Source organism: Podarcis tiliguerta (assembly GCF_965153285.1).
Source record: "Podarcis tiliguerta genome assembly, chromosome: 4".
Classification (NCBI taxonomy): Eukaryota; Metazoa; Chordata; class Lepidosauria; order Squamata; family Lacertidae; genus Podarcis; species Podarcis tiliguerta.
The window spans coordinates 81495921-81509582 of NC_139537.1; the positions used below are offsets into that span (position 1 = coordinate 81495921).

At 42.8% G+C, this 13662-nt stretch overlaps 1 protein-coding gene across 1 annotated transcript in view; it reads left to right on the top strand.

Annotated features, from left to right (window-relative positions):
- STK24 (serine/threonine kinase 24) overlaps positions 1-13662 on the top strand; it is a 38451-nt gene that overhangs the window by 8527 nt on the left and 16262 nt on the right. Inside the window, exon 3 of the mRNA XM_083437969.1 lies at positions 13304-13360. Within this exon, the coding sequence (XP_083294095.1) occupies positions 13304-13360 (57 nt within the window). The remainder of the gene's footprint in view (positions 1-13303; positions 13361-13662) is intronic.

Below are 13662 nucleotides of genomic sequence, written 5' to 3' on the forward strand. Positions count from 1 at the left end.
CTGATTTCCACTCATGTATTTCAGTTAGAAAATATGTAAACATGGAAGTCTTAACTAGATTGCAGATACTAGTTGCCGCCATTAATAATATAATTTAATATCTGTTGCCCACCCCTCATTCCAGGGTCCCAGGTCAGCGATTCAAAACACAATCGTAAAAACAGTTTAAAGTAAGTTAGAATCTCTTACTTTAAGTAAGTAAGGTGGATCCTAAAAATATACATTTCAGGTGTCAAAGGCCCAGATAAAATAAGTGCATCTTCAGCATTTCCTGTGTGGAGAGGGAATTCCACAATTTAGGGGCTGCCACAGAGAATTCCTTTACCCAAACCACCCTCACCTGGGTAGTGGCAGTGGAACTCCCAATACACCCCTCTTCTGCTGATCTTAACACCTGAGAGAGTCTGTAAAGAAGGCCGTGATCTCTCACATATTTGGGCCCTAAGTTATTTAAGGTTTTGAACACTAGTGTGAGCACCTTACTCACGTGGACCCAGAAATAAACTGGCAGCTAATGCAGCTGTTTCATGAGCTGTATATATGAGTTCTGAAAGAAACCTGAGCTAGGAATCTGGCCACCACATTTGGGACCAATTTAATATTTATTTAATGAGTTACAGGTACAGGTACTTGCATTTGAATGTACAGAAATTGGTTCTCTTTGATGCTAGCAAACCAAAATGAGGAACTGTTTTTGGCAAGGTTTTCTTTTTGTGTCACTGATGATGATTTCCTCAGAATGATACAGCTTGGGGACATATTTACTCAGGCCTTCATGCATGTGAAACTAGAATATGCCTGTGAAGTCTTTCAAAGCATAATGATAGTGTGAAAATAGAGTGGAAATATGGTTGGATGGCGTGCTCTTGTACTTTGTCTAACCTACTGCTGGCTCTTAGGTGGTGGAGCATCTAATAGTGAGTTGATTTGATGTGTTGGGTGCCATGATGATGGATTATTAGAGCTGTATTCAACAGAAAACTGGCCATTTTTATCAATCCCTTCGTCTTAGCTTTCCATAGAGTGATTAAAACCAATAGACTTTACTCAAATACGTGTTTCTTCTAAAAAGCCAAGCAAGTTCACAAACAGGAAAATGAAATCTTGCTGAAAAAGGGAGAAGGCTGCTCTTGTATTGGAAAGAATGCAATAAAATTGTTTCCTTGTCCCATATTTACTGCATTCTTATTCTATCTTTCATTAAACCAAAACCAAGAAGGCTTACAAATAATACACAGAGCTTAAAATCTCAATGGAAAATGGGGGGAAGGGATGAAACAAAACATTTAACAAAACCACAGACTTCTGTAGGCTTAGCATCGTCTTTCCTTCCTCTGCAGTGTTTGAGTGGTTTCTATAACACTTCCCAGTTCAGTATAATAGATTATGCTTATACCTCTTTTTCCGTTTTAATCTGCTGAATGATCATTTGTAATGCCACTGTATGTTCTGTATTGGTGGGAATGCATCATATGCTATAGATCAGAAATGATTATCTTGATTGGTTTTCTATATCTCAAGTGAATAAATGTCAGTGATGTTCTTGATGGCCAAAAAAAGAGAGAAAAAAACTACAATATCATGGTTGCATTTTGTCCTCCCCCCCCCCCCATTCCCAAGGGCATTTTATTTAAACATTTAGGTTTACATTTCACATTAATTCCATGGCTTCTGGAAGCTTACACAAATATGTGTAATTTTATATTTTTAGAAAGGAAATGAAAGAAAGAAACACAACCCTTCTTTGAAAACATTCCAGAAAGAGGCCGCAGAGCAATTAGTAATTGTGATATAGATCTTCGTGGGAGGAGTGGGAGCACAAACTTCTAGTAGTTTATGATCTTAATAAATCTTGGCTAATCCAGATTTAGCAGATCTGAACCTGCAGGGAGGTGTTAAATTGAGATTACTTCATAAATCAGGTGGCTCAATTTTTTCACATCAAGTGGGCTGCAAGAGTACTTTGACCTGGAACCCAGGGACCACACACTGCCTTGTCACATGGGGTGAGGGGCAAGGCCAAAATTTGACAGCCCCCCCGCCCCCAGCCCTCATTGTCCCTTCCCAAAGCAAGGTGCCAGGCTCTGGGAAAGAGGCACAAGGCTCTGGTAGAGTCCTAGAGCCCTCCTATCTCCTTAAAAACCAAACCAAACCATTTTTAATTGTGTTTTTTTTAAATACAAATACAATAACCATTAAACACTTCTCCAGCAGTGCATATAATGGTGTTTGTTTTACATACACTTTCAACATTCAAATATAACGTAACCCCTCCACTGAGAATATTGAGCAGTTGGTATAGGAAAGGTCTTGATTATTGGTCGTTAACATAGTTAAAGAAAGGGGTCCACATTTCTTGGAAGCTGTCTCTGTTCGTTATGCCTCAAATGTGTCTTCCCTCCTGTGCCTGGTGACTCTCAGACATTGCTATATCTCAGATATAGCCCTCTTATCTCCTTCCTAAAGCTGGGAAAGCTCTAATTTGACTTTGGGAAGGCAAAACTCTGGGGCCTCCCTTCTCAAAGCCCAGCACTCACCCACCTTGGGGAAGGCAGAGCAAGGGCTGGAGGCATCAAACATTGCCGAGGGGCTCCCAGAAAGCCTCAGGGGTTGCTCATTGGGCCATCCTTCCATAAGTGATTAGGAGTCCCCATAAGTCCATTGGAGTGTCATGGAGGTGATCAACATGAGATGAGGCATATAAGACCAGTTCCGCAGCTTCCAAATTATTTCCAGCCAGTAGACAATTGGCTCGAACGGGTTCCATAGCCACACTCATAACATCTTCCCTGTGGGCCCTGCTACCTGTCACAGGTGCCACTCCCTCTCTGTGGACTGAATGTCTTAAGCGGGGTTGTTATGCTATGAACCGTATCCAATGGAACGTTGCTTGTGCGATATAACAAACTGTTCTCCTTTCCCCCATGCATTGTTGAAATCTGCTCCAGAACAGATATTGGAGGCACAGGGAGCCTGCAGGGAGGATTTGAGAAAGGGGCAGCCCCATTGCTTGAGTAGAACTCCACCCACACAGTGTTGGCTTACAAACCTCTATACTATTTGTTTGTTTTCCCTATGGAGTCATTGGTGTCTTGGGTTGCAAAGCTTTGGGTGGGGAGTGTTTGGGTTGGTGGTGGTTCTGTGCCGGGCTGTGCAGCAGACTCTTCTGCAGCATTACCGTACGCATAGCTGTCAACTTTTCCCTTTTCTTGCGAGGAATCCTATTCGGAATAAGGAAATTTCCCTTTAAAAAAAGGGAGAAGTTGACAGCTATTAGGATGTGGAATCACAAGTCCTCTCAGAGCTGTCTGGTATTTTCTCTTGATTTGCTGACCTCGTTGCTGCTCAAGGCCAGGGTTACAAAAGTTGGGCAGTTCCCACAAGGCCAGCTGATAGGTTTGATGGAGTTCTTTCAGGGAAATGCAGAGAGAGATTTGTTTTCGCTGATAGTTTTGCTTGCTGTATATACACAGGCATTTCTTCATTCTTTTTCCAGCTCGACTCTGAAAGCGCTGGTTGACTGCAAAGCAGACACTGACCCAGAATGTACCAGATCAGCAGATGCACTTCTGCCTTGTAGTGCCCCTTTCCATTTCACATGGGTAGTCAGGGCTTACCAGTGTTAAATGCAGCAGCTGCAAGGATTCCTTTGTTTAGGAAGCTCTGAGGACCTTTTGGTGGTTCTCTTGCTGTAAGAAGTGAAGCTACAGGGAACCAGGCAGAGGGTTTTCTTGGTAGTGGCGCCCACCCTGTGGAACGCCTACCCATCAGATGTGAAGAACTATGAAGACAGCCCTGTGTCGGGAAGTTTTTAATGTTTTATTAACTGCCCACAGTGACTGGGGTAACCCAGTCAGATGGGAGGGGTACATATAATAAAATTACTATTATTATTATTAACATGTTCTCAGCCTTAATAATAGGTAATAGCGCTTGAATGTCACCAGCTCTGTCTCATAGCACCATGTGAATGCCATGTGCATTTCATTTATTGCTTGAATTTCAATTTTGCATTATACTGGGTGCTCCACGGTCTTTTCTCCGATTCAAGCCAGGGATCGGCACAGAAGTGTTATGGCTAGAACAGGGGAAGTTGGGTGTTGCACAAGCAATCTTAATCTGTCAAAATTCTACTCTCATTGCATACCTTCTGAGCAGTAGAGTAGAAGCCACAGTTGTTCTGGCAATGAAACCTGTTTTTTTGTGATCACCTCCCTGGCTCTTTCCTACGCCTTCATGAAAGGCCTTTTGAGGCCAGTTCTGCAGCATTCTTGGGCGTTATGCTATTTTGAAAACTCGGTGAGCTTCATTATTTAGAAGCGTCTAGCCTTGGTATGCAGAACCTCTTGAAGAAAAGCAGAATCACAGTCCCTTATTGCAGTGGTTTTCAACTGTTGTGCTGTGGCATTGAATGATGTCTGCTGTGCTGTGGCTTTGAATGATGTGCTGGAATGCATTGAATGATAGTCAGGAGTGCTGTGGGCAACACTGGCCTCTGTCCCTCCTTCCTTCCCTCTCTTCTCTGATTCCCTCTTGTGTCTCTGCCTCCCAAAGGCTTGCACAGCTGTTTGTTGCAGCGGCCTGGCTATGAGCTCCCCAGGTGAATGGTGCCTCTGGGGCTGGCCAGGGGGTGCTGGGTGCCAGGAGCTGAGGTGGCCTTGGAATAAGCAAGCAAGTGGGTGAGGGAGCTCAGCCCGCCCGACCGCCAGCCCTTGGGGATGGACAAACAAGTCCCAGGCCCCTGTGGGGCAGTGTGAGGAGGAACCTATCTTTGGGGTGGGTGGGGGCAGCTCAGAGATCAGGGGTGGCAGCAGCAGCTGCCCAGAGGATTCCCAAGGAGAGGAGAGAGGAGGCTGAGGGAACACTCCACAAGGAAGGGTGTTCAAAAAAGGGTGAGAGGCTGCCAGCTCTGCAGGCAAGTTGTGACATAACTGGGCCCCTGAGCTGCTATGGGGTGCTGCAGAAAGAATGTAGTTGGTCAAGGGAGCCGTGGACTCAAAAAGGTAGGAAAACTCTGCCTTATTGCATGCCTTCAGATCATTGCTTTAGGCTGTTTGCCTGCTCAGCATTCAGGCTTTTTGTGCTGCCGAAGGGTTTTTCATCTAGTAGATGAGAGAGACAAGTTGGTCTAATGAAAAAGACTGCAGTACCTGCTCTGTACTTGCTAATCTTTAGAACCACCTAGATGGCCAATATTTACATCATACTATAGGTATAGGTCTGGAATCAGAACAGTGACTTGCTTTAAAAATATATATATATATCATATCTGTGTCCATCTTTCAGCCTTGGTGCAAGTAGTAGTTGCTTCTCAGTTAGGAACTTGCTGCATCATTGGGGGAAATTGAGTCAGGAGGCCTTCTACTTGCCTGATGAGAAAGAAGAGCCACCTTTGCCACATAGGTGAGCTGAGGTACAGGTTCCCTTTGCTGTTGTGTGATTCGGGGAATGTAGCCTCTCTTCCTTCTATAACATCCACCTGTGTATTTGAGTCTGTATCATGTCCCAGTAGGTAGCTCTGGACCATTTGGCTTTTTAAAGCAAGACTATGAAACCCAAGTTAGACATCTTCCATGGGTCATACAGTGTAGTCACACAAATCCCATGTACTATCCCACTTAGTTAAAAACTCAGATATATAAGCTAGGTGCTAAATTTCAAACGACGGGACTTTCATCTGGCTAGTTCAGATGACAACTTTGAGCTAGGTTAAGAGCTTTGAGAACCTAAAGAAGAAAAGTCACTTGATCCATGGACAGTCCACATGTTTATTGGCCTATTCCAACTTTTTCTTTTTCTTGGTGATTGCTCCTGCTCAGGCTGCACAGAAAAAGCATTTTGGTTCCAGAAATTCATTCTGATTATGCAGATTAAAACTGATAGAATTCTACAGGCTGGGGTCTTAGTGCGTGGAAGCTTTTCCACATCCAATGATCTCCAGATGGTGGAGATGTCAGACACCATCCTGGCGACAAGGCCACTTCACTTGGTCACAAGTGGTCAAAAAAACAGGTGCAAAAGGTGCCTGGCTAATTTCGAACACTGCTAAGTACATTCTGTTTCGAGTGTTGTGTGGTATTGAGGGATGTACGCAGGATCAATGCTGTTCCATTGTGCCTGTGTTGATCTAATTTAGTAACAGCTCACTAGTTTGACTTTTCATACCTTTGCATCTCCATGGGTAAACATGTTATTAACACATTGTAACATGTTTTAGTGCTTACATTTTAAAAAACCAGTTGATATCTGTAAATGTCTTTATTTAACTGTACTACAGAATACTCTATAACTGTATACAGTCATACCTGGAAGTTGAACAGAATGTGTTCCGGAAGTCCGTTCGACTTCCAAAACCAAAGCGTGGCTTCTGATTGGCTCTAGGAAGCTCCTGCAGCCAATCAGAAGCCCCATCAGATGTACAGCTTCCAAAAATAGTTCGCAAAGTGGAACACTCACTTCCGGGTTTGCGCCATTTGGGAGCCAAAACGTTCGAGAACTAAGCTGTTTGAAAACCAAGGTACGACTGTACTTAATAAACATGCTTCTTCTGTTGTATCAGAATAGGAATACTATTTCACCACTAGATGGCCCTGAATTATTAGTCTATTTTGTGCAAGGAAGGTTTGTGGTCCCCCCCCCTCAAACTTATTGGCTAGCCAGTTTTCTTTAAAAGTCTATTTAAATTCAGATGGAGGAGAGGGGGAAATATACTGCTCATTCTGCCAACCGTTAAGGTTTAGAGTAAGTAAAATACTTTAAATATATGGATGTGATAAAAAGACTACTTACAAATATTGCCAGATCCAAAGGATCTAAAGCCCAAACTACTTGGAGCCAAATGGCGGTTAATGGATTGGGATTGAATCCCGACAAGACAGAAGTACTGTTTCTGGGGGACAGGGGGCATGCAGCTGTGAGGGTACATTTCCAAGCACAATTCAAAGTGTTGGTGTTGACCTTTAAAGCCATAAACGGCTTTGGCCCTGAATACCTGAAGGAGTGTCTCTTCACTCCCAACATTCAGCTTGGACACTGAGATCCAGCTCCGAGGACCTTCTGGCAGTTCCCTCACTGCGAGAAGTGAAGCTACAGGGAACCAGGCAGAGGGCCTTCTTGCTGGGCAGAACCCCCTCCCATCAGATGTCAAGGAGATAAACAACAATCTGACTTTTAGAAGACATCTGAAGGCAGCCCTGTTTAGGGAAGTTTTTAATGTTTGATGTCTTAGGTAAAGGTAAAGGTACCCCTGCCCGTACGGGCCAGTCTTGCCAGACTCTAGGGTTGTGCGCTCATCTCACTCTATAGGCCAGGAGCCAGCACTGTCCGCAGAAACTTCCGGGTCATGTGGCCAGTGTGACAAGCTGCATCTGGCGAGCCAGAGCCACACACGGAAACGCCGTTTACCTTCCCGCTAGTAAGCGGTCCCTATTTATCTACTTGCACCCGGGAGTGCTTTCAAACTGCTAGGTTGGCAGGCGCTGGGACCGAACGACGGGAGCGCACCCCGCCGCGGGGATTCGAACCGCCGACCATGCGATCGGCAAGTCCTAGGCGCTGAGGCTTTTACCCACAGCGCCACCTGCGTCCCTTACTGTCTTACTGTGTTTTAATTTGTTGGGAGCTGCCCAGAGTGGCTGGGGCAACCTAGTCAGATGGGCAGCATATAAATATTAAATTATTATTATTATTATTATTATTTTATTATATGGGACACCTGTCCACCATAATGGGTGGGCCTGCAACAAGGTGGAATGGAAACACAGTTTTGACAACTGAAAATGAGCCAGAGGGAGGATGAGATCTTGGGCAAGTGTTCATATACCTAGGCAAATACAGTGGTACCCCGCAAGACGAATGCCTCGCAAGACGGAAAACCCGCTAGACGAAAGGGTTTTCCGTTTTTCGATGCGCTTCGCAGGACGAATTTCCCTATGGTCTTGCTTCGCAAGACAAAAATGTCTTGCAAGTCTTGAGATTTTTTTCCGCTCCCCTCCCCCTTTTTCTAAGCCGCTAAGCCGCTAATAGCCTTTTAGCAGGTAATCCGCTAATCCCTTAAGCCTTTAATAGCCGCTAATAGCTGCTAAACCGCTAATAGCGCTAATCCGCTAATCCGCTAATAGGGTTGCTTCGCAAGACGAAAAAACCGCTAGACGAAGAGACTCGTGGAACGAATTAATTTCGTCTTGCGAGGCACCACTGTACTCTGTTTCATAAGCAACTGTAATGTGTCAGTAACAATACAAATACCATGCAAATATCATCCAAGTGGCAGTTCATACTAGAAAGCAGCTGGAAGATAAGGGAGGCAGAAGCTGAAGAAAGACCTGTGAGTGGAGAGGAGAGTGTTGTCCTTTTCCCATTCTCGCCAAACCTGCTGCACCTGCAACTGGGTACAGAGAGTGCAGCCAACTGCTCAATGGACATGGCTGTGCTGGACAGCCTGAGGAAGCTCTGCCCACCTTGCCCATGAAAAAGCAAGTCTAGAATGAGTGACTAGGGTTATGTCCGCAGCAACCTTGCTCTTTGTGAGACTTTTGTGGGTGGGCTGAGAGTTTGTTTGGACTCTGGGTGAGTTCCAGGGTGGAGCCCTGGGTGAGAGCCAGGAAGCTGATAGGGAGGGTGTGTCCAGAGGCAAGAGAACTGATATTGTCTTATATTTATTAGTAATGTTGTATTAATGCAAAATATAATTATATGTCAACTCTGTGTTTTTGCAGTGTTTGTTGCTTAAGCTGTCTGTTGTTGCTTTAGTATTTTGTATACTGCATAAAAGATATCTATCCATCTATCAATCTCTCTATATCTATCTCATCTCTACCTATAGTGGTACCTTAGTTCTCAAACTTAATCTGTTCTGGGAGTTTGTTCGACTCCCAAAACCGTTCAAAAACCAAGGCATGGCTTCCAAGTGGCTGTAGGAGCTTCCTGCACTCAATCAGAAGCCGCGTCGGATGTTTGATTTCCAAAAAACATTCGCAAACTGGAATACTCACTTCCGGGTTTGCGGCATTCGGAAGCCGATTTGTTCGGGAACCAAGGTACCACTCTTATCTATCTATCTATCATCTATCTATCTAATCTTAAGTGATAGAGAAATTATATAAATAAATAAAAACCTTCACATCGGGTTTCATGTCAGGGAAAAGCTATTTGCATTTCAGCTGCTTTGTTAGCCCATGTCTGAGTTGCATCAGTCCTCAGGTGTGAAATTGTTTCTGCCATCTTTGCATTCTGCTTTGGATTGTCTCTCTCCTCCCCGACCCACTTTGTGGTTTACTATTTTGGATGGATGGGGATCTTTCAATGAAAAGGGCAAATGTGCTGTGTGCAGAACCAGAATAACTTATCTGACAGCAGGGATCTTTGGGGCAGCTTGCAGTAGGAATTGGTTGTTTAGAAGATAACATTGGAGCTGAGTATTTCTCCCATCAAAGGGATGTAGTCCAAGGGTAGATAGCATCTATCATGATACGAGGGACTTCAAAAGAGGTAAGCATCTTAGGAAGGCTCACCAGCCCATGGCTTCTAATCAGTTCTGCAACCTGCCTTGAGAATGATCTTCAGCCCAACATTTTCATCTCTCAAAGGTTTCCTTGCAGGATTATAGAAACCCTATAATCCCTGAGATTGCACCTTCTGATTCCAGGCCTTTTCGTGTTAAAGGTGGTAGACTACAATTGGCAAAGTCAATCTAGTCAACACAAGGAAATCATTAAAATGCATTATTGGTCCTTGGATCTGAAGCAAGACTAGAGCTTCGGTGTCTGGGCTCATCTCTTAAGTGGATACCACGTTGATTTGACATACCACAAATGAGTATTTCTGCTTTATGCTTCCTCTTATCTTTACCAGTCCTTTTTCGCAACATTGGACAGGTTGCTTAAGTGGAACTCAGCAAGAATGGAAGAAATACAGCTTACTCACTCATCTAGTGAAATCTGCTCCTGCCCATAAAAACCTAGGCTTCAGTAAACCAGTTGTCCGCATTTCTTGCTGCAAGAGACTAATGCTGCAATTTTTTAAAAGAAGCATCTTCCAACCCTAGTTTTTGCTGAAGATGCTACATACTTGATTTGTAATGGTGTTTTTGTTTTTTAATGCTTATAATGTTACCTGGAGAAGTGAGATTTAACAACTGGAAGATAGTGATCAAAGGAAACATAGATAAAAGGGTTGCAGAGGTTAGTCTGTGAATGTAGGAGTAAAACATTTGGACGACTTAAAGTACTTAAGTCTCATTTTCTTAGTGGATGACTTCCAAGCATTTTACTTGTAGAGGCCTTTAGAACATTGTAGGTTACACCTTTTATTAGAACTAATACAGAAATGGAAATGAAGGACTTTGCCTGCCATTGTTTAGTTCCCCATCCATAGGTCAAGGATCTGGTCTAAAGCATCTCTGTTGCAAAGAATGGTCCAGTTTCAACTTCAGTGACAGATTCCCTTCTTTGCCGGACTTTGATCTTAAGAAGCTAACTCACTAACTCCTTCTGCCTTGGGGATCAAGTCTGCTTCAAGTCATTTAATCAGTATTTTTTGACATATTCTATTGGGCTAGAGATTTCATGTAAGTTCAGGCAATTGATTCCCATGCTTCTTCACTCCTGGAGTTCAAAAATTATTCATAATGTGAGTCTTAGCCCTTTGTGGGTGCAGGATGTTGTCATCTCATATTGGAGGAAAGCTCAGCCTTGTTTTTGAGAAGTCTTATTTCCCATTTCTCTCCTCCAAACTGAACATATTGGTTTTTCCTCCTGCTATTTATGGGCCATCAGTTTTAGGCCTCCAATAATCTTTATTTTGTTTCTATGGATACTTCCAGGTGTTTTGTCCCAAATGGATGTGACCAGAGTTGAATATGACACAGACATCATCCATTTGAATATATTAGGAGACTTAGCATGAATCACCTGTCCTTTCTTACTTATAATAACCTTTTTAATGCAGCACATGTGATATTGGCTCCCCCCCCCCAAACTGTTTCTTTGGTTCTAAAACTTACATTCATGCCCACATATTTTAATGTTGTAATTCCTCCTTGTGCCATTTGCGGGATACAGGGCAGTTCCCTGAGCTCTTCCTCCATAAATATCATCTTCCAGTTTTGGGAACAAACTATAGAGAAAACTATTTCTAGACTAGGGGCAAAGAGACACCGTTGGTCTGAAAGTAGGCCAAATATGTAGTGAACCCCCTCACCCTTACAGGTGATGATAAGACATTCATGGGCAATACATTTGGATTGAGATCTTAGGTGGTGCAATGGGTCAATCCATCTGGCTTTGAACCAGAAGGTTGGTGGTTCGATCCCACCAAGGGACAGTTGTGGACAGGATTCCATCATTGCAATGGGTTGAGCTATATGATGTTGGGGCTCCCTTCCAACTCTACAGTTCTGTGATTCTGTGAGGTTAAGAGGGGGTTATTGGTAAATTGAGGGGGAGAGTTGGTGAAAAGCAATTGCAAATAACATTTGCTATATCGACTAATATTGTGTTTGCAGAGCAAGAAGACCTTGTCCCCAGGGTTACCCTGTGATAGTTTCCCTTTCATTATATATGTTTCAAGTGCATGATAAATATCATATTGTATGTTGGCCAAAATGTTTGTTCATTCAACTGTCGGAGAAGCAGAGTATAAAGGGATATTTTCCTCAGTAAATAGTTTGACTTAATTGAGCCAGCAGTATTGCAAGCAAGGCAAGTTTGGCTTTTTGGCCTTGAAAGCGCATTTAAATACACAAAAGAGTATGTAGCAATCAGAGCTTTCCATTTATTTTTAAAATTTACAGCCTTTTGCAGCTTCTGGGAATTTAAGAAGCAGCTTCGATGGCTGAGGAGGCGAGGCTGTAGTGCCTTAAAAAGAAAAGTTAAAATCTCTTATGCGCATGTTGATTGAGCTGCAGACTTTTTTGGATTGCATCCATTGACTCTTTAAGAAACTGTTTGCTTCTGTATTTGGAGGGAATGAGTCACGAGTCCGCGGAACTGCTAATATTAAACAAACTGATTGCTGGCAGTGAATTGTGCTTGGATGGTATTTGAGTGTAGGGTTGCTGAGGTTGTGCACCCATGACTGTGCTGGAAAAATATCCTAAGCCTGGTAGATCCACGTATGGTAGAAATGCAAAATAATGTTAATGGTGGTGTTGTTGTTTGCTTCATTTATGAATTGTTTCTGTTGAAGCACATTGAAGCAATTTCACAATGCAATAAAAGCATGTATAAGACAACAGCATATATAAAAATTTCAGATCTAACACAGGTACTGATTAGGATAAAAACCACCGCTTAGCAGACTTGCTGAAAGAGGAAATGGTGTCTTCATAATAACCTTCTTAAGTTGAGGAATGTTTTCTCCTGGTGCCTAAAAATATATAATGAAGGCGGCCAGGTGAACTTCCCTGGGAAGAGCATTCCACAAATGGGGAGCCACTGCAGAGAAGGCCTGTTCTCGTGTTGCCACCCTCCGGACCTCTCGAGGAGAGGGCACATGAAGAAGGGCCTCAGAAGATGATCTCAGGGTCTGGGTAGGTTCACATGGAAAGAGGCGATCCTTGAGGTATTGTGGTCCTAAGCCACTGTAGACAAAGATCGGAATAATGGGCAAGCTGTCCTTTGAGGAACACCTGCCAACCATTATTGATCTTTGGTTTGAGGGACCCCTGAAGAGTTTTTGGGCAACCCTAGGGATCCTTGGAACATAGCTTGTAAGCTACTCTACTCAAGTATATATATAGTTACGGATGTATCTACTCTACTCAAGTATATATATAATTATGGGTGTAAAATTTCTGGAATTTTCAAGACAATTTGCCCCTTTTGGAAGAAAACTGAAACTTTTGGAGAAATTTAAATATATCCATTAATTGCTTTTTTATGAAACCTAAACTTATTTCACTGCTTTAACTTGAAACACATCATTTTTAAGTTGACATACAAAGTGATACTGTTTGATATGTTTACGAAATGGGTGTTTACTCTGAAGACTCACTCTGTTTAGTAGTAGAACTTATTTCCAGGATAAGGGCCTCAAAAGTATATGTTCCTTAGTTTTGCAGAAGCAAAATTGCAGGAGAGATTTCCCTTCAGTCAAAACCAATTCCTAGAGTAGCTTATGAATATTTGTGGTAAGACAATGCTTGCTCCCCAGGCTTACATTTTAAAAGGCAGGGCACAAAAGTAAAAGGGACTGGGCACTATTTTTTCCTTATATATAAAGCATTAATGAAAACGATGTAAAAAAAAAAAATCTTAATTTTTTTTTGGCTGATATTTAGATAAATATTTTTCTACCTTTACAGGATACAAAATTATGGATAATAATGGAATATCTTGGCGGAGGTTCTGCTCTTGACCTTGTAAGTAATCAGCTTATAGTAATGGAACTAAAGGGTATTTATCTGAATTTGCAGTTCTTTCTAGGTGCATTATAAATTCAGAGTGATGTACAGTGATGTCCGACTGCTTAAACAGAAAGACATCCAACTTCTTTTCTTTCCTCTCCAGCACTCCTGCACCCCAAAAACTGCTCTGGTGTGCCCCAACCCTCCAGGTCAGATCTTGAGAGTGCATAGGAGGTGCAAGGGGAAGTTGGGAAGAAGAAAAGTTTTTGCTACACTGGATCTCCCCAAAAGGAATTTACCATATTTTTTGCTCTATA